Consider the following 22,332-nt stretch of genomic DNA (forward strand, 5'->3'; position numbering starts at 1 on the left):
GAGAATGAAGTTTGCTGATTTTAGGGCCCTATATTAGGGATTCCTTTGAATGTTTATTACTTCTTATTCTAAATTACTGAGTTGCATTTTATTGGAATGAATTCAGACATGGAGTTGACTTTTTCGTGGAGTCTAATATGAAAAGAAGCAATTTTTTATACAAATCTAATTGAAAAATGTGTTGCACTTAATGTTTATGATATTTTCCTGCTTTAAGTAATATTTTGTTATCAATCCTGTATTGATAATCATTAATTTAACAGATATTTAGATTAGATTGGTCAGCATCATAATTTCTTTACTCACTTTATCAACACCTATTATCTTGGTATCACATCATCTGTATATTAACAAACATCCACCAACAAACATATTAGTTACTGGAAATATCTGTAATCATCATGGCTAAAAACTGTGCAAGTTGCATTATTAGTTATGTTTCTGTGATAGTTTTCTGCTTTGAATTTTCATCAGTATATTCCTAACATTTTTTTAAAAATTTATACCTAGTTTTATTTCTCAAATAAACTTAGTCTTGTTTCCTATTTTTTCACCAGTCATTGAATTTTGGCATTTTGTTTTATTTTTAATAAATTTCAAAGGCTTATAATTGATTACGATTTGGTTTTTGTGATAAATTTATAAATTCTGACAACCTCTATATCATGGAATTCATTTTTTTTTTTTTTCCTTTGCAAATGAACAACTTTCTAAGACCAGCAGTAAACTTACCAGTCATTATTAAAATCTCGTTTGTTTGATTATTTAACTAAAAAAAAAAAAATATTAAACTTTATGACTGTCTGGTCATTAATTCTATCTATTTCAAACACACCAACTTCTGATTTTGCATTATATGTGGTTATTACATCTCTGTTGCTATTATAATACATTATCATCAATCAGTGATGATGAGGACCAGTAGATCTATTGGCTTATACAAATAAAATTGTTGATCTTCCATTATAAACCCATTCACATCTAGGATGTTTTATAGGAATTTAATAATAAGGAAGACCAAACTAGATTTAAACAAAGCAGAAAATAACTTCAAGATTCATCCAATATGTTTAGGACATCAAGAAATAAGTGTCTTGAAAATATATTTCCTTAATCTCTGCATCAGAAAACAGTGTGTTGATAAATGGACTGCTGTAGAATCACAAGGGACATTATCAATGTCAAAGATCTTGAAAATAAACAGAATGAATAGTTTTAAAATTTGAAAGATGTAACTTTTGTTTATTATTTGAAATTGTTCGGAGGGTTTTTATTCTCCACATTTTTCTTTATTACAGTTCTTTAATTGGTTTGGACTGTTGTGATTGTGTGCAATTACATATGAATATTTCTCAGAGAATTAATAGAAAAAAAAAAAGAAAACTTGAAGGCCTCAAATTCTTGGAAGATATTACCTTTAAAAACATCAATAAAAAAAGTATGTCTATACACAAAATCAATGTTGAAACATGAATGCAACTGTAATTCCTCTGGCAAAACAATAATTATAATTCCTACAATCAATCTAGCTGATATTAAACATACAAACATAGCTTTGTAGTAAGAAGTTTGCTTCCCAACCACATGATTCTGGGTTGAGTCCCACTGTGTGGCATCTTGCGCAAGTGTCTTCTATAGCTTCCAGCTGACCAAAGCCTTGAAAGTGGATTTGGTAGATAGAAAATGGAAGAAAACCATCATATATGTGTGTGTGTGTTTGTCTCCCATGACTGCTTGACAACTAATGTCAGTATGTTTACATCCCTATAACTTGGTAGTGGGTCAAAAGTGTCCAATAGAATAAGTACTAGGGTTGATGTGTTCATCTAAAATTCTTTAAGGCAGTTCTCTAGCATGGCTGCAGTCTAATGACTGAATCAAGTAAAATATAAAAGATACATGATAAACGACCAGAAGTTGAATGGATTACATGTGCTGGTAATTATTTACAAAAAAATGCCATGTAAACTGTGTCTAGCAGGAAACGGATTATAATGCACTTTAGGAATTTACCACATAATACCTACTACAGCTCTTTTTAATATGTGTGGAAACATTTGCTGGTTCCTTCTGTTTGCTACACAAATGTATCTAATTTTTAAAATTTTGAGACAACTCTGTAAAGCTGAAATCAACATTTGTAGTGAATAAAACCTTTGTTTACTTCAAAATATAATTTCATTTAACATCTTTCATCATTTATCTTTTATTTGTTTGAGTCATTAGACTGTGGCCATGCTGGGGCACTGCCTCAAGGAATTTTTAGTCAAATGAATCTACTCCAATACTATTTTTTTTTTTTAAAGCCTAGTACTTATTCTATCAGTCTTTTTTGCCAAGCCGCTAAGTTACAGGGATGTGCACAGACCGGCACTAGTTGTCAAATGCTGATGATGAACAAACACATATATACAAATATAATGGACTTTTTTAGTTTCCATCTCCCAAATCCACTCACAAGTCTTTAGTCAACCTGTGGTTTTAGAAGACACTTGCCCAAGGTGCCATGCATTGGGACTGAACCTGAAACAATGTGGTTTTGGGAAGCAAACTTCTAACCACACAGCCACCCTTTAAAGATAATTACTACTAGCTATGACATTTACATTCCATATTTAATTTAATTAAAGTTTCTCAATTGTCTCTCCAGGAGTTTTTTTTGGTTTTTTTTTTGTCTAGATTAGTCAATTAAAAAATGGCTATTCTCATCCCTAAGGGTGTCATTTTAATCAAAGTTTCTCAGTTTACAATATGTTAAGGCAACTTGAAATTTTCAGTTGCAGCTAAATAATGTTTAATGTCTTCCATGATTTCAAGGAATATTAAAGCACCCATTACACTCTTGGAGTGGTTGGCATTAGGAAGAGCAACCAGCCATAGAAAATTATGCCAAGTCAGACTGGAGTCTGGTGCAGCTTTCCAGTGTGCTGGCATGGACAACAGATGTTAAATGATGATAATGATGATGATTAATGAGCTATTTCTGGTGGCATCATTAAAGAATTTTATTAACATTTGTTAACCAGAGAATTTGTAGTATTATGTTGCATTAATCATTGCTTTTAGAAAAGATGCATTGCTTGTAGAACTAATTATTCAGTTATAGAATAAGAATTATAAAAAAATAGTACAGTCCTACCTGCACTCTTATACACAAGTGAGACAGGCTACTATGAATAGGATAGAACATTGATTGACTATGACATTAAGGGACAAGAAAAGATTCATGCTAGGATTAAGATTATGAGAGTACATTCAAAATGAGATAATTTAAGAATGGAGCGGTGACTAATGTGATCACAGACAATAGGTGGACCTGCATAGTTGCCAAGTGGTATGCAGAGATTGGAAAAGACCACTTGGTAGCCTCCCACCCCACCCCCAAAAATGGGAAGGCAGATTTAGTTAAGCAATTTGGGTCAAGATGGAAAAGTATGGTGCAATCAAGACAGAATTGGAAGCGACTAGTTATGTATAACAGCATCTGCTGGTCTGGTGATAATAAAAATTAGAATATTTAGTTATATAATTATGCATTAGGATTGGCACCCAGCTATAAAAACCATGACAAAGCTTACCAGATTCCATCAAACTAGCTAAGCTATGTCAGCATGGAAAACAGGTGCCAAATGATGCTTATTATGATAAATGTTCAAATCAATATTATCTTTCCGTAATGCTGGTTTTTATTTCTCTCATAGCTAACAATGTTGTTCCTCAATTATGCTAAAATAGCATATTCTGAACATTCTAGGCCAGGTAAAATTTTGTCCACATTCAAATTTGAAACTTGTAGCAGGAATATGGGCCAAATCCCAGACACCAACTCATTACCTCAGTCTGAATCCTGTGTTCAGATGTGAAAATGAAAATAAACAACAATACAGGATTCTGTCATGGATTAATGATAACAGCAAACAACTACCTATTCAGGTCTCTCTGGTAGACACATTAAGAAATCTTTTTCATCAGGAGATAGCTGATCAGCAAAAGCAATAGAACAAACGTGTTCAACATTAGATTCAAATTGTGATAAAACTACATATGGGATTGTCATTAACAGCTTTTCTTTGACACCTTTGGTTATATGTAGTTGGTGTGCCCAGAGACTAGTTAGTGGCTGTATCACAGCCAAGGTCAATGGCTACAGGAACTTAACACTACTCAACTTTGGCAACAGAATTTGATGATGATACAGTCGGCCATCATTGCTATCACACACATCACTCATGGACATACAGGAACTGACTCATTTGGTATATTTCTTCTCTGCCCTGCACTGCAAGCAAAAAACGTTTTTGTGTTAACAATAATAAGTATTTGGAACTTCTCACAGACTTTTGGTCTTGTGTCAAAAATCAAAATATCTCTTCATTTCAGTGTAATAGAAATTATTCTAAACACCCATAAGATATGAACAATTTCCTGTTAACTATAATTCTTATTTCATAACTTTAATCATAGAAGTTAGAATAGGTAAAGATTGATGATGTAATGGTTACATTCTTATTAGAATTAACTTAAGATGTATGTTTCTCTCATAAAACCATATTTTCAAATATTGGCTCTCATATATATAACTCATGACATCATACACTCTCATGTTACGTCTAATTTCTCTTTGTGTCCTTTATTCATCTCATAGTACTTATTTGCTCAATAAATAAATTTAGAATAATTGCAAGTGCTCAAAGATTGTGTTAGAACTTATAAAGTACTATAACAATCTCTTGTAATAATGCTTATTTTTAAAAACCCACTGTGTACAACAATCAAATTTTTTGAAAGGAAATGAAACATCTTTATACTTGTTATAAGTAAATTAAATTCACTTTTCTATTTCTTCAAAAACACCCAACAAATATGAAAGGATACTGGAATCAACATATTTTGACTGACACTGGATTAGACATATAATTTGGAGAAATGTTTTTATTGATATGTCAGTGGAAAGTAATGTCATGAAGGGTATGAGAAAGAGAAAGGACAAAAAGTTATTTCAATGCTAAAAATGCCTATCTTGCAGTCAAATCAGTTTTAGTAATTGAAATCTTGAATAATAAAAGAAACTTCAAAATCACATTTTGATTAAAAAAATCTATTAAAATTAGAATTTTTAAGAATTTTCTAGACAGTGTAGACTTTAATAATTACTTTCTTTTAGTAAAAGTTACTTACTACAATCTAATTAACAAACAGCTTTCTTTATTATATAGTATAGATTGATACTATAAAGAGCACAAAAGCAACTTCATCTGCAGTGACTAGCATGAATAAAGGAGCAAAAAGATGTAATCAATGAAATTTGTGATTCAATGCAAAATGGAAAGATAGTTATTTTTTGATTGAATGGAAAATGTGTTTTACCTTCTCACCAGTTGCAGTTTATAAAAATGTACAAATCTGAAGACCAATATGAAATATAATAAAAGAAATGAAAAATCAAAATAAATAAATAAATGACTCAGAAGCTAACCATTTTAAGATAATCTTTTATACAAACAGTAAACTATTTAAAAACAAACAAATATGAATAAAAGCCTTGGGTAAAATACACGGAAGTTAAGATGTATGAGAATCAATTGCACAGAAAGTAAAAGCACAAAACAAAGACAAGATTGTTAAATAAGTTATAGTTGCTGTTGCATGAATTTTAACTCAGTAGAAAGTTATTATTGTTTGAGAGTTTTAATTCACTATGCAGAACAGTTTCTAAACAGAATAAAGAAAACGCCACTTGCTGTAAATATAATAGAAGTGGACATATTTTCTGTATGTAAGATAACAGCAAACTTTACAATACATAAAGAGTTACTCACTTTGAAATCAGTGTATGAATACATGGTGTGAAGATTGTTTTTTGTTGGTTCTTTATCTGAGGTCAAATAAGCCATAAGAGATTCATTGCACAAAAAAAAAAAAAAAAAAAAAACTTACAGAAAGAGTATCATCCATGGTAGAATCTCAAAAAGTATTTGTTGCTTTAAAACAAGAAAGAATTGTAGAACGATCAACTGACTCTCTCTTTCTCTCTCACTTTCCCACCTCCCTGTTTCCTTGTCCTATTGGGGTAACCAAGTATCTTCTCTGTAGTAAGACAGCTATCCTTGACTTGCTATCATACTTCAACCTCATGCCTGGCACAGAGTTACTTCTCTCAGTTCCTCTCCTTCTCTCAGTTGAGACATCCTTGTCATGCAAGCCACTCGATGACCCTGCAAGTACCGGTGTCACGTAGAAAGCCACATATAAGGTACCTATGTTAGTGCCACATATAAGGCACCTATGCCAGTGCCATGTAAAATGCACCTGTGCCAACGCCATGTAATATGCAGCTGTGTTGGCACCATGTAAAATGCACCCATGCCAGCACCATGCAAAATTTACCCATGTTGGTGCCACATAAATTGCACCCATGCTAGCATCATGTAAAATGCACCTGTGCCAGTGCCCATGCCAGCACCATGTAAAGAGCACCTGCACAGGCACCACATAAAAAGCACCCATTCCAGTGTCACATAAAAGCTCTCATGCTGGTGCCACAAAAGCACTCATGCTGGTGCCATGCAAAAAGCACACATGCTGGCACCATATAAAGTACACTCCGTAAAGTGGTTGGCATTAGGAAGGGCATCCAGCTGTAGAAATCATACCAAAACAGATGACTGGGGCTTGGTGCAGCCCTCCAGCTTGCCAGTTCTGTCAAACCATAAATTTTTGAAGGACATCAAAGTGTTACATAATGAATTATTGTAACAAATCTGTGCTTCACTGGTTCAACATATGGCATAAGCTCACAAATTTCTATCTGCTGAAATATGTAGTGAGACTCTTCTTGGATGTCAAAGACCTTCTCATCTTGAAATTTGAGAACGAAGTTCTTTATGTAATTTGATATTTTTTGCTTGATATCACTAACATAAACAATCTAATTTTGAAATTACAAGGACCAAATAATTTTCTTATCACACTCCTTGCCACTATCAGGAGCTTTGAATCAATATTGCAATTGTTTATCAGACAACTAGAAAAACAAAATAATTCATTATACACTTTTCTACCACTAAAAGAACAGAAATCTGAAGCAATAGTAGAGGCTACTCCTGCATTGTGTTTTAACCTTTAGAATCAATTCCAAAAGTGGCTTCAAGAATTACAATGTCATGAATTAAAACTATGAATATTTGAAATTCCTGTCAATGAGATGAGGCCAGATGAAGATCCTAATTTCTGCAACTTGAGTAAATTCATTTTACAAATGTATGATGCCTTGGCACTCAAATTTGATAGTTTTATCTAATTTGGAATTCTCTATCACTTACCAATGCAAACAAATTTTCCTGTATTAAACTTAGCCAAGAACCACTTCCCTGTGACACTTACAAATAAAAATCTTCCAAATCAATAAAGAATTGTCAGTACCATCTAACAGAGTTTTCTAAAGTAAAGCAGAATTTACTCATTAACATGTCAAGTAAGAATTTAATTAATAATTAAAATATTATACTGTATCCTATTATAAATAAATATTATTTTATATACCAATGAAGTCAGCTGTTGTGGCTTTCCATATAGATCAGTGCACTATTTCCTGCAGAAGATAGGTCTGGAATCCAGGCAACTGAAGGAAACAGGCATAGCGGCTGAAACTAGCTCAAGATGGCTATTGTTGATAAGAAACCACAAGTGGAACCCTACTCAGGTGAAGCATACAGACTAAGGATTGAAACACTTAAGACCCTGAGATATCTGCTGATGATATGGAAGGATTTCCAGTATTGCAATGGACTTAAAAGAGCTTGCAAAACCCCTGAGTAGTTGCTGCAATTTCTGTGTGGGTCAAAGCATCTCTGATGTTTATTTCACCTATGACATCTTAGGTATTTTAATATTTCCATAACATCGCATAACTACAAGGGTAGGCTCGAAAGTTCCTAGGCTGACTATGAAGGAGTGATGCTAGAGTTGTGAAATCTTGCATGCGTTACTTTCAATGCTTCTTATTAATACATTCATTGTTTCTTTCCCAGTAAACTGTCAGCTGACTGTTTAAAGATGACTTTAAAAGTAACTAGTAGTGACTTCTCTTGAAAGCAGACAAAACTTAGCATTGTGGTGTTATCAAGTACCTGCAGAAAAAGGGTTTAGCCCCAAAGGACATTGATGCTGACATGGTTGCTATGTTAGGAAATGATGCTCCAGCTTTATCAAAAGTGCAAAAGTGGGAAGCTGAATTTAGGACAGGAAAGAGAGTCTTGAAGAGGACCCAGTGTCTGGAAATTCTGCAACTGCCACCACCAAGGAAAACATTGATAATTTTTCACCATATGCTGATGGATGACAAGCAACTGTCATAAATCAAATAGCCAATGCTACTAGCATATCCCATGAGAACGTTGAGAATATTCTGTCCAATGAATGAAGGTTCTGCTCAGTGGGTGTCATGTCTTCTGACACCTGATCAAAAGTGCACCAGGCTGATGATATCACAGGAAAATCTAACATTGTTTGAGGCATATTCAGCTGGCTTCCTTGAGCATTTCCTAACCCAGGATGAGTATTGGGTTGATCACTTTGAGCCAGAGACAAAGAGACATTCCATGCAATGGAAACACCCCTCCTCACCAGCTCCAAATAAAGCTAAGGCCATTTTATCTGCAGGGAAGGTGATGGCCTTAGTTTTTTGGGATGCAAAAGGCATTGTGCTTATCAACTATCTTCAAAAGGACCACACCATCAATGGAGAGTACTATACCAATTAGCTAAGGTAATTATGAAAGACTATCAAGACTAAACACCCAGGAAACTGATGATGGTAGTGCTGTTTCATCAGGACAATGCTTCAGCTCATAAGTCCTTGGTTTCAATGGCTACTGTGTATGACTGGCTTTGAACTGGTTGATCACCCACCATATTCTCCTGATGTGACTCCATCTGACTATCATCTATTCCCTTACATGAAAATTAAAATTGGTTGGGAACCAGTATCGCAGTGATGATATCATATCTGCTATTTGGTAGATGGACTTTGTTGTACATGCGCACTGATGTTGAACATCCAACAGAGCATACTACCTTCTTTCAGTTTCCATCTACCAAAACCACTCCCAAGGCTTTGGTAGAAGACACTTGCCTAAGGTGCCACGCAGTGGGACTGAACCCAGAACCATGTGGTTGAGAAGTAAGATTCTTACCACACAGCCATGCAAGCAAATGACTTTAAATGCATTAAAATCTTTATAACAAGATTTTAATGTAAGACAAGATAAGGTAAATTTGCCATTTCACTTCTTCAGAAAACAGGCTCATACAGAAATGCAAAAAAAAAATTAAATAACTGTGTCAAATGAAAAAGGTTTAGGGGAAAATGGCACAATATAAAATTAACCAAACTTGACTAAATAAAAAAAAAAAACTCAGCATAAAAAATTATCTATAGTTTCATCACGATCTGCTGGAGAGTCTCTTTTTGTGATATATCAAAAAGAAGAAATAATTGAAATTAGTCATTACTCATTTTACCCCGTTTTAGACATCTTTTTTTGAAATTTGAAAATTATCAAATTATATATTAGTATGGCAAAAATTGACTTGGAATCCAACAGAGAAAAGGATATTAATTGTTAAACACCAAATATTATTCAAATATTTTATTAGCAATTTCAATGATATTGGGTCAAAGTTGAGGAAAAATTTCTTAAAAAGAAAGTACCTGTCACCTGACAAATTTTCAGACTCTCTAAACTTTAACGACTATGCTTACCAGTTTTTATCCCTAAAAATGATGCTGCAATACTTGCAATGTAATGATTTCGGTAAATTTTCAGATTAACAGCCGCACGATCTTCACTACAGTGTTAGGGTTAGGGTTTTAGGGTCAGGGTTAGGATTAGGGTTTAGGGTTATGGTTACGGTTAAGGTTAGGGACGGAATTCCCTAACCCTAACACTAAACCCTAACCCTAAACTCTAACCCTAACCCTGACCCTAAAACCCTAACCCCCTAGTGAAAATCGTGCAGGTGTTAATCTGAAAATCAGAAATTACTCATTTTACCTCGGTTACTAATCCACCCCCACCCCCCACGGCGTAAATTTTAATAAAAAAATCTTACGTGGACTCCTGAGGGCCATAACGACCCCGATTGAAACCACCAAGCCAACAAACGTACATTCTTGTATATTTACTAAGTGATTCTTCTACTACTTTTGGCCAATGTAGTGAAGTTTATGGTTCACTTGATAAAGTGAATAAAATACTAAGGCCTTTTCTTTCACCTTCTTTTCTAATTCACTTTTTTAATACAGCCCGCATCTGTTGCGACATGCTTCTCATTCCAACCCTTCTATATCCGGTTATGTTTACCGAGCTGATATAGAAATTCACTTGTATTTCTGGAGTGTTAACTATTTACCTTGAGTAGCGACAATTTAAACCACGTATCCCAGGACATGATTTAAAATTCACATCTTTCACGAAAATAGATTTTATAATCGTTTATATTTACCGTGAAAATTGAATGTTTTCACTATACTTCAATTCGATATATACATATATATATATATATAAAAGAGAAAGAGGCTAATACTATAAATGTTCTGTTGTTAGCCCTACCTTGATATTCCGTCGTGACCTTAATTTGAGGACTTAATCTCGACTGAACTCGAAGTAGAAGTTATAATGATTTTTGTCCTCATATTTTTGCTTACTACTCTGAATTCTGGTGAAACTACAGACTGTCCAGCATCTGGAAAAGTAACGCCTGATAATCTTGTAAGTACTGCAGAAATACAAGCTACCAATTATTTTGAAGTTTTTTTCTCTCCATGCCAGTTTTCTATATGGTATCTTATTTACACTATTTTTCTTATCATTATACTTGTTTAGAAGATTTTATTTTAACTTTCAAACCACACGTAATATATTGTCATTGGTGTTAATTTGATGCATAAAAGTTTTGCTCTAAACTTATTTATCCAAACAGCAATTACTATGAATTTAGGATGTGAACTGTTTGTTACCTGTGACTTGTCTTATTGTATACAATAATTGTAAGGTATATTCTTCGTTTCTGTAAATTACAGACGTGTTCTAAGTTTGTCTTCTATGGATGTAATTATGAATCAATTTATAATTTTATACATTATGTAGTCAACTAAACTGTTGAGCTTGCGAAACCCTGTCAACCTTCGCTCATCTGTATTGGTACAGCTGAATAATCTGAAAATGTAGGGCTAATACAGAAGTAATTTTGTCATTTGGTTTTTACAAGATTTACTTAAGTGAAAAAGTAATTAACATAATTAGTTCCCTTTTTTTCCCCAAAAAAGCTTTTGACGAAAGCAAACACTCGAACAAAACTGGAACACAATATGGCATATCGATTTCTGAAAGATCGAATCAGAGATTCGATCCGTTCCTCAATTTAGGTCCCTCAATTCTGAATTTTGTTTCTTTACAACTATCTTAATAATACAGCTTTCGATGAAAAATTTTTAATAATATAGGTTTTCAAAGATATAGATTACAATTATATTGCTGAAATGCTTAGCCATTCAATCGCTCATTCATGATCACTTACGTCACATAGCAACTTTTCTTATATTTTCAATCCATATTGTTCGTTAATGCCAGTTTGTTAACGACTTTAATCACTAAATACTTTTGATTTTATTTTGTAGTAAGTTAATTTAGAAATTTTATTTCATCATCACTACCAATTTCATATTGGTAATGAATAATTTGGCAATCTTATTTAATTGAATAATGTAAATAATCGATTTGTCTTTTTTTTTTTTTTAAGCTTGTTCAATGATTATGAGCAAGTTCTTGAATGGGCTATTTTCTGAATATAAAAGAAAAACATTTTTAAAGATTTTATCAGCATAATTGTCATTTACACCTTTGGAAATATATTTTTCTAAAAATTCAACAAGAAATGTGTTTTTAATAAAATTTCCTAAGACACTAAGTCCAGGTGGGAGTACACCTGTAAGGAAGTTGATGCAATTTCGCACCACTCTTTGGAAAAATGCATTTTTTAAAAAACATTTTTTCGGATTCCTACGTTTTAGATGTCGGAAATTACGAATATGCAAAAATATATATATATATTTTTAAAATTTCACCCCCTCCCAAATTAAAATTTTTGATTTTGTTCACTTTAAAGAGATCGTAACGAATTGACGAACATATGCAAATCGAAATTAAATACAAAAACATTAAAGTGAAAAGAATTTGCGTTTTACTTGTTTGCCTTAAATAATCGTAAATAATAATATATTGTAAATTAAATATACACCACATCCCCCATGTGAACCATTTTATGAGAAATAAACATTGATATTTAATATTCAATGTTATGAAGTTTAATAAGGGGCTCAAATTTCACTCCTCTCCCAATTTTAAATTTTGAACTTTTTCATCCATTTATTTATTTGTCTGTCCGTTTATTCATAAAATATATTTGTCAACTAAATGTGACGGTCCTATAGAAGACGGTGTTACAGTTGTTTTTAGCCCCAGGAAGACATTCATATCTATCTATCTATTTCTTTCTCTTTCTTTCTTTCTCCCTTTCTTTCTATCTCTCTTTCTTTCTTTCTCTCTCTTTGTTTGTTTGTTTGTTTCTCTCTTTCTTTCTTTCTTTCTTTCAAACAAAACGTGGTTTCTTGCATTTCCTGAATCTCCGCCATCTAAAACAGGGCAAAAAAATTTCGAAAAAGTTCAAAATTTTAAACGGGAGTGGTGGTTGTTGTTGGGGGGGGGGGATTTCAATGTTTTCGATAAAGAAGAATACAATTTTGCCCAAAAATCACGTTTTCAAATTTTTATTGGTAAATATGAAGAATCTTTCTCAATGACAAATTAAAAAAAAAAAGCTCACAGGAGTAAACACACACACACACAAGAACAAGCACGCACTTTGATATGTCAATAGAACAAGCGCACTGCTGATAGTTGACAAGACAACACGTGCTCACGGAAACTACCGAGTAGTAGTATGTTTATAGAATTCGAGTCAAAACGAAAATGAACGTGTAGATTACGGAAAACGTATAAAAAATAGGGCGAACTAACCGTCTCAGAGATATTCGCATTTTAGGATGGTTCCGAGTACAATTTGCTGTTTGCAAATATAACCGGAGGTGACGAATAAAAACGGTATGGTTGTTCGGTGTAATTGAAAGAGTTTCGAAAACAACATTCATGGTACCTTTATCTTCCGATTGTGACGAGGGTGAATCAAGGGATGCCGCAACTCTTATTCCCCTTATTCGTTAATGTTCAACCGGGTTCAGTGATTTTGGCTAAATTACGATATAAGTACCATAGTTGTCAAAAAAAAAAAAAATGCACGTGTATTTATGTTTCTGAAGAAGATCGTCGCTTCCGTAAATTATTTTTACATATGTGGGGTGGAATGGGGGGAAAGGGGATCTTCTGAAGTCGGCGTAGAAGCGAAAGAAACAGAGAGAGCGCGATTGGATCAGGGAAGTTCTTTTGAAGTTGGCGTGCCGCGTGTGTGTGTTTGATGGGGTGTGCGAGACAGAAAGTGTGGTGTGTATGTGAAGTTCTTTTGTTAGTATGTGTGAAGAGACAGAGAGAGTAATGTTGCTGGTGTGTATGTATGTGAGAGAGAGAGAGAGAGAGGGGTTCTCTATGTATGTATGGCTTCAGTGACACACACACATATGTATATGTATTTGTATATACAGATGTATATGTGGCTATGTGGCGATCTTACGTATATGCATACATACAAAGATGTATATATATATGCATACATACGTAGATGTATATATATATATATGTATACATACATAGATATATATATATATATATGTATACATACATAGATGTATATATATATGTATACATACATAGATGTATATATATATATATATATATATAACGTGGTGGTGGAACAATGTTGTTGACAGGGCTATTAGACAAAAGATACAGACTTGGAAAGACTGGAAGAACGGTGGTAGCAGGGAATTGTATCAGACTGCCAGAAGGGAAGCTAGGAGACAGGTTTATTTAGCCAGAGGGGAAGCAGATAAGAAAAAGTTTGCCAATGTTCTGCGCCGTGAGGACCAAAGACTTGAGGTATTTCGTGTTGCAAGACAGTGTGTGAGAGAGAATCGTGATGTCGAGGGAGAGAAATGTGTTCGCATGGATGATGGTACGCTTGCACTAAACGAGGCTGCAAAGAAAGAGGTTTAGAGACGCCACTCCGAAAGATTTCTCAATAAAGAGAATGAATGTCGACCCAACAGAGGGACCAGCTATCCGAGTTGACAGTACCTTGGTAGATAAAGCAATTGTTGTTTTTTTTTTTGTAAATTCTCCTATATATATATATATATATATATATATATATATATATATATTTCGTTTTTGGATTTGGTTTGCAAGATTTTTTATGTGATTTCGTGTGTTGAAGCATATTCTATTGTGTCTGGGGAGAGTCATTTTTTTTATCGTGCCTTAAAATTTAACACACTCACCGTTAAAATTTCCACTTATTATTTTTTATTTTCCTAAAATTTTCGTTGCGTCTTGCAACCTTTTCAATAGTCAACACACTCACCGTTAAAATTTCCACTTATTATTTTTTATTTTCCTAAAATTTTCGTTGAGTCTTGCAACTTTTCAATAGTCTTGACTCTTGAAAACGTTGCAAAACTCAACGAAAATTTTAGGAAAATAAAAAATAATAAGTGGAAATTTTAACGGTGAGTGTGTTAAATTTTAAGGCACGATAAGAAAATGACTCTCCCCAGACACAACAGTATATATATATATATAATATATATCATATCGAAAAATCACCGTGATTTTTAGTGACTCTAGGCAGGCGTATGTGAGAATCACGGAATATCTATTTAGCCAGGCGATCTTTCTATCTAAAGTTCAATATTTCACGTTATCCTAAAGAACATCTTTAAAAATACAAGTTAAATTTTTTTAGGCCCCAACTATCGCATTATTTCATGTTTAGTAAGGCCATCGCAAATGTCAGAAGACAAGCATTTCAAAATAACAACTGTGAAGTATAGTTGTCTCAGCATTTGTATGCGAAGAAGTTTATTCAACAACATTAAAATACAAAAATCCATTTCATATATACCTTCATACATGTTTCACTTTAAAACAAAAGTAAATAAATAAAAATTTATACGAAAATAAATGAACAAAAGCAGTTGATATGGATAACAGTTCCGAGAATCAGAGCGACAGTTCTGAGAATCCAAACGAAAGATTACCCCAAGCGGATACCATTGCAAAAAATTTTTCGAGTGCATTCAACGTATCTCAGCTCCAAAGATTTGGCTGCTATTTCTAGCACTCCTTGCTACAACGTAACATCTATTTGCGATAACAGACCCGAAATACCTGTTATGTAATGGCAGGGCGTGCAAGAAATAGCAGCCAAATATTTCCTTTTCTGAGTGATTTCGATGTCACATTCGTTGAAAGCATGCAAAATAACCTGGAAAAGAAAAACAAACCCACGAAACAAAACTCCGTTGTTGGTCACTGGTAGCCTAATACAGGGGTTTTCAAACTTTTTGACTTGCGGACCCCTTTATATTTCAGTAAGTTATAAACGCTTATGAAATTTATACATAAATAGTTGCTTAAAATAACATATATTTTTACATTTGTTTATTTAACAGTATTTAACAAATAGGTTTATTGTCAATTAAAAGATTTCGATTAAAAACCATATATAAAATCAAATTGCCCATAAAAAGTATTTGCTGTTCACGGACCCCCTGTCTTGTCTTTGCGGACCCCCTGTGGTCCGCAGACCACAGTTTGAAAACCACTGGCCTAGTATATATCCAAAACTAATGGTACTTGAAAACTGATTGGGTAGAAAACACATCAAAAAAGCAAGCGTTTCAAATTAAAATCTGGCAATAAAAAATATGTATAAAATAACATCACCAATATTTCCCACTAGGTTTACACATGCCCCAACTACAACATCTGAACATGCTGCCAAACACTATCTTTGAAAGACTGCAATACCTATAACCCAGCCTGCAACAGAAAAACATACAAACAATAACAATAATCAAAAGCTTTTTACTTCCTGAGCAACCCATACCATCACACACACACACACACACACGCACGCACGCACACACACACACACACACACACACACACACACACACACACACACACACACACACTCTCTCTCTCTCTCACTAAGCTACCACAAACACTTTTCTCCAGATATTACTTTCTCCTTCACATACCAGAATTAGGTCTCAGTAAGTTAACCTCAATTAGGTCTCAGTAAGTTAACCTCAATTAGGTCTCAGTAAGTTGACTTCAAACTATGCTGGCACCACCCACAACAAATAATATACAATAAAAAAAAAGTCAAGGAAATAACTAGTAAGTGTGCAAAATAAATTTTTTAATTGATTCATATTACAGAATTGTTATGAGTATCACTTTAAACTGCATCTGGTAGCGAGAGCCTGCTTTAAGAGTTCTTAGCCACTATTGTTCCCAAGTCTACTCTGACCCAGAGTAGTAGTATCTGTCAGAGTCCCAACTATGATTTAACCCTTTTGCTACCATATTTCAGTGGAAATTCATTACCTTTATTTCATTTAATTTTGAAAATAATTCAAAATTTAGTGAAATAACTGTCGTTATTAACCCAGTGTTTAGGGCATTAATTAGCATGAAATTTTGTTAGAGAGTTTTAATTTAGATCACTTGGATCTTTTCAATCTGACCAACAGATTTTTTAATTAATTTTTTTCTTAACTAAACACTTTGAAACTTTGGATACTGGTAGAATGTGTCACATAGAACAGGGTTTACTCTTAAAGTTTTTGACGTATTGTATTTTAGAAGTTATTGCGTGTTAAATTTGTCATATTTGGGTAATTTTAACCAACCAATGACGTGTATTCAGCTGAAGAAAATTACTGCTGCTGTTTGCGAACAACAACTTCCAGGTCCACTCCCCTAACAAAACCCTTCTTTAATAACCAGAGATATTTTTATAGCAACATGGGTTTGCTGTAATAGGGTTGATTTGAAGCTAACTAACAACAAAACTATTACTGAGACAGACCAACGACAGAGCCTGTATGTGGTTGCATGACCTGCTAGAAAAAGTAGCCAAACTTTTTTATATACAGAATAAAAAAAACTTCTATCCTGTGATATACACGTAGAGTCCATTATGTCAGGGAAGAAAGATGGAATGGTCACAATATTGAGAGAGTTAAATAGCATGTAACTATCCAAGTCAGGGAAATCATGGGATGCAGCATAAATATCCCAAGATGCTGAATGGATGAACAGACAACAAGTTGTCAGTGGCCATGATCAAACTGATAGTAGTTAAATTACTACTATCATCTGCAGTCATGGTGTGTATGCAGATTAATATTCAACTAGCTAGACCCGTGAAAACTTCACAGAAACAAACAATGTAAGCATCTGTAAATTGTGTACTGGTGCCATGAGAAATGTTTCTATATTATGACAATTACAGAATATAGAAAGAAGTGTAAAACCAATAACAATATAATCCAACCAAAATATTTCAGTTACACAAATGTAAACTGAATTACTATTTAGCCTTAAAATACATTGTACATATTCAAAAAAACTTGTAGAAACGATCGTGCGAACCTAATATAATAACATGAGAGAACTTGCATGTGAAATGTGAGGAAATGCCAGCAAGGAAAGAAAGACACAACCGTTAAAGATATATAAAAAGTAAGTTTCATTAGAGTAGGAAACTGTGTGTCTGTGTGTGTGTGAATGCGGCATAATAAATAATAACAATATATATGACGCCTTTGTGTGAACAAGAGTGTGTATACATAAATATGTGTGTGTGAGTGAATGAGAAATAGAGCATGGAATAAGAGTCTGTAACATGGACAATAAGCGTCCTGAACACAAAGATAAGAAAATACCGCCGTGTGAACAAGAGTGTGTATACATAAATATGTGTGTGTGAGTGAATGAGAAATACAGAGCATGGAATAAGAGTCTGTAACATGGACAATAAGCATCCTGAACACAAAAATAAGAAAATACCAGTTCATAGTTGAGGTACACAGTAGATTGAATATCTGTACATAAGAGGTTGTGGCCGAATAGCAGAGCTGAAGTGTCACATGTCGTGAGAAGAAGTTGAGGCTTCGATGCTGCGACTGGTTACTTGGTACAGAGAGTTCGCAGATCGAGTTCTGGCTGTTATTTTCGTGGTGGAAATAATCCACACAAACAGTGTCAAGAGAAGCTGCAGTTGCTGTTGGCGGTGTGTACGATGTCAACGAAGAAGCTGTAGTAGACAGTTGAACGGTGGTGTTGACGTTGTCGCTGGAAACTGGCTGGTTGGTGTTCTGTGTGGTCAACAACCAGACCTCAGAAGAGCTGAAGCCGAAGATTTTCTTTTTATTCCTAATAAATAGGATACATAGAGGGGACAAACAAGGACAGACAAAAAACATATATATGGTCTTCAGCCTTTTACGAGTGTTCTATCAAATGGGTGTTATAATGGATGTTATAATGAATATAAAAATATATATAAAATATAAAAATTTTTAAAATTCTCTTTTTTAGTTTGGGTTGCCTTACTAACCTGCCGGTTGATTTCCCTTTTTCTCTTTTTGTGTCTTTTTCTTTTCCTTCTATGCCTGGTCCGGCCGTGTTGGCATGGCTCCTTGCATACTCAACTTTCTTACGATATCCTTCCATCTTTTCGCAAACACTCTTTGTGGCAGGCTCCTCCTCCCCAGACAAATCTTGAAAACAAGATGGGCGGTGAAATGGTTCACCAGTCCTCATCTGGAGATGAACTGTCCTGTCACAATTCCTTCCAAATGCGTCTTCCATACCGTTTCTTTCAATATGGTTATTACACAGAGAAATGCTGCCTTCTTCTCTTTGGAAAGAGAGGAAGGCGGTACAATCTTAATCATGGACTCAGTCGAGAGCCATACTCCCTCTGCATCCGACATCAGTTGTTTGGCATAGGTTATCAAATCCCTCAGCTCCTCATAGTGTACGATTATTAAACAAAACAATGCAGTATGACTAACCATATGGCCACCTATTTGGTTTATTAATTTGCATAATCTTGGTATAGTCTTAAACTTATTTTGCCAACAATTTCTAATCATTTGAATTAATTGTGCATTAAAATTATTCGAATTATATACAGATATATAACTCCTATATCATTTAAAAGAAAAAAATTCTACATAAACTGTAAAAAGTGATATTATTTTATGGAAGGTCTTTGAGCTTCCATAGTCTTCTTTTCCAGATTGATTTATTTCTCTGAGTCTGTTTAGCTCTAATTCTGAAGTCACTAACTTGTAACTGATGTTGGGTTGTACACTCTTCACCTGGGAAAGACTTTGTATTTGTAACATCTGTCTATCTTGTTGCCTGATGAGGAAGTAGTCAGTCTGGCTTATGTTACCACCAGACTGATAAGTAATTAGGCTGCTGGTTGGTTTTCTGAAATTAGTGTTGCAGATCATAAGATCATTTGCATCACAGAACCCCAGCAGTCTTGTTCCCTCCCTATTCCTAGGTCCTAAGCCATAGCCACCATTCACTCCCTGGAATCCATGGGGATACTTCCCAACATATTGAAGCCACCAGCCACAGTAACAAAGTCTCTATCATTTGTAATTGTGATAGTCTACAAAAAGACCACATGGAATTGGTCTTTCTGCTCATCAGCCAGCCCAGACTGAGGAGTAGAAGCAGAGATAAATGTAACTGTTAATTTGTCTATGATAAGTCTCATCTTAATTACCCTGTCACATACTCTGACTGCCTTAATTACCTTATTCACCCACTTTTCTGCTAACAGTATGCCTACACCACCCGCTCCATCCCTCCTGCTTACCCAGAAGAATTTGAGTCTGTCTCTTACCCATGAGGTATCTAGCTGAGGCTCCCCTCCATCTTTTTTCTTGCACACCACACACATCAACTTGGCGCCACTCCAACATTTCAATAATCTCCCCACTTCTTCCTTTCATTGTGCCAACATTGATGATAGCAACCGTGTGATTGTGTTTTTAGGAGTGATGGTGGTAAGGCAGTTGTGAAACTCTTGTCATCATATGTCTAAATAAAAGACGGGGTGGAGTTGACCTAATTATAGCTTGACTTCAGTACGGTTTACAATCGCAACATATTTTTATTGCGCTTTTCTAAATGTTTTAGTTAAAATTAAATTCCCAGGAAATGAAATATTTTTTTAAATTCCTCTTTTTTTTTTTTACAGCTACATTATTCTCTTTATAAGACAGACTGTAAGTATTTGATTAAATTACCTTTCAAATTGAAAAATTATACTAGAATCATATTTATCTATATTAATAATCCATATAAAGACGTGTACAATTTATCATTTTACATTTTTCAATTATTTTATATTGGCAATCCAATCATAACAACCACCATAGAAACTATTTGAGATATAATTATGTTGATGCGATGAAAAATTGATCTAGAATATTGTAGTGATGTTATAGAGAATAAAGGTAGATATGTGGTGGCTCAAAGTGTTGATAGGCAGGGGAGCTTCTGCCAGACTCTTCGCAGGCAATGAACACTGGTACAAATTCTTTTAGTTGGGTAACTACATGACTGTAGGTTGGGAAAGTATGTTGCATGCAAAGAAATTGAATAGAGTGGTTGAGGTAGTCAGAGTATGTAACAGAATAAATTTTAAATTAGGTGAGAAACAAAAGCAGTTGTTATATCTACTGAGACACCTCAGTCTGGATTGAGAGATGAGCAAAAGAACTATTTCTGTGACATCCGCTTATCATGGTTGGTGACTTTAATATACATGTTAGTACAAACATGGTAAAGTGGGCATAACAATGGTGATGACATTAGCAAATGTCATCATTATTGTGTGTGTGTGTGTTGTATATACACACTTGTTTATCTGCCTCTGTGTGTGTGTGTATGTATATATATAATTATTCAATATTAATAGTTTTGTATTAGAAAACTAATAGAATTTATACAAGGCTGTAATAAGAAGTGCTCAAACTAGTCGAGACAAAGTACAAAATTAATTGCAGAATAAAACCATTAGGTCATCGATTCAAAAAGCCACAATCCACCAATGACCACATATAGGAAGTACAGCATAAACCACAAAACCAAAGTAGTAAAGGGGAGTAAAAATTTATACATAATAATAAAATCAATTAAAAATATAATAGAATAACGTAATTAAATAAACTGCGATTAAAAAGTGATTAAAAATATTATAGAGCGGTACATATATAGTGGAATAAAAATATATATAGAGAGAGAAAAAATAATATAGAAAAAACAATAAAATAAAATAAATAAATAGGGAAACGTAGTAAAATAGTTCATTCGTTGAGACTAAAGGCTAATAAAAGAAGTTTAAGTTTAAATTGTACGAAAGTTCATTACTTCCCTCAGGACAGCAAATTTAGCAGGCAAAATCCAATTTCGTAATTCATACACAGGAATACCGAAGTACACGGGACGACATAATAACACAACATCCAATGTGTAACAAGGTAAAATCCATATTTCACCATCAACCTTATTTAAGTCCAAGAATATCAAGGCACACAAGTCGATACATTAAACCAACATCCAGCAGGTAACATCGGTAAAATCAAACCCTAATTTAACATCATTTACAAAGGATTACAAAAATAGGTCGGACTACAAACACAAAACACCTATGGCCATTTCGATGTATATATATATATGTGTAAATATATATATCATCATCATCGTTTAACGTCCGCTTTCCATGCTAGCATGGGTTGGACGATTTGACTGAGGACTGGTGAAACCGGATGGCAACACCAGGCTCCAGTCTGATTTGGCAGAGTTTCTACAGCTGGATGCCCTTCCTAACGCCAACCACTCAGAGAGTGTAGTGGGTGCTTTTACGTGTCACCCGCACGAAAACGGCCACGCTCGAAATGGTGTCTTTTATGTGCCACCCGCACAAGCCAGTCCAGGGGCACTGGCAACGATCTCGCTCGAAAATCCTACAGGAGCCAGTCAGGCGGTACTGGCAACGGCCACGCTCAAAATGGTGCATCTCATGTGCCACCCGCACAAGAACCAGTCCAGGGGCACTGGCAACGATCTTACTTGGCTTGCCGGGTCTTCTCACGCACAGCCCATTTCCAAAGGTCTCGGTCCGTAGTCATCGCCTCGGTGAGGCCCAATGTACGAAGGTCTTGCCTCACCACCTCAGCCCAGGTCTGGGCCTACCTCTTCCACGGGTTCCCTCAAC

General features: G+C 34.5%; 1 protein-coding gene and 1 long non-coding RNA gene across 4 annotated transcripts in view; one reads left to right on the top strand and one right to left on the bottom strand.

Moving 5' to 3' along the window:
- Positions 1–1,213: 1,213 nt before the first annotated feature.
- LOC149133341 (uncharacterized) lies at positions 1,214–13,361 on the bottom strand. Its single transcript, XR_016243678.1, has 2 exons — positions 13,080–13,361; positions 1,214–4,279 (listed from the first exon to the last, which is right to left on the bottom strand). It is a non-coding gene; the product is annotated as an uncharacterized LOC149133341 (long non-coding RNA).
- The window catches only part of LOC106875974 (uncharacterized), a 43,151-nt gene continuing 30,916 nt past the window's right edge, over positions 10,098–22,332 (top strand). The window contains exons 1-2 of one of the 3 annotated variants that reach the window (XM_052971799.2): positions 10,098–10,772; positions 20,311–20,338. In XM_052971799.2, the coding sequence (XP_052827759.1) occupies positions 10,680–10,772; positions 20,311–20,338 (121 nt within the window). In that variant the 5' untranslated portion in view covers positions 10,098–10,679. Of the gene's footprint in view, positions 10,773–14,059; positions 14,314–15,326; positions 15,605–20,310; positions 20,339–22,332 lie in introns of those variants that run through there. The other 2 variants (XM_052971800.2, XM_052971798.2) reach the window with 2 other exon arrangements.

This window comes from Octopus bimaculoides, chromosome 11, assembly GCF_046866305.1.
Source record: "Octopus bimaculoides isolate indiv1 chromosome 11, ASM4686630v1, whole genome shotgun sequence".
NCBI lineage: Eukaryota > Metazoa > Mollusca > Cephalopoda > Octopoda > Octopodidae > Octopus > Octopus bimaculoides.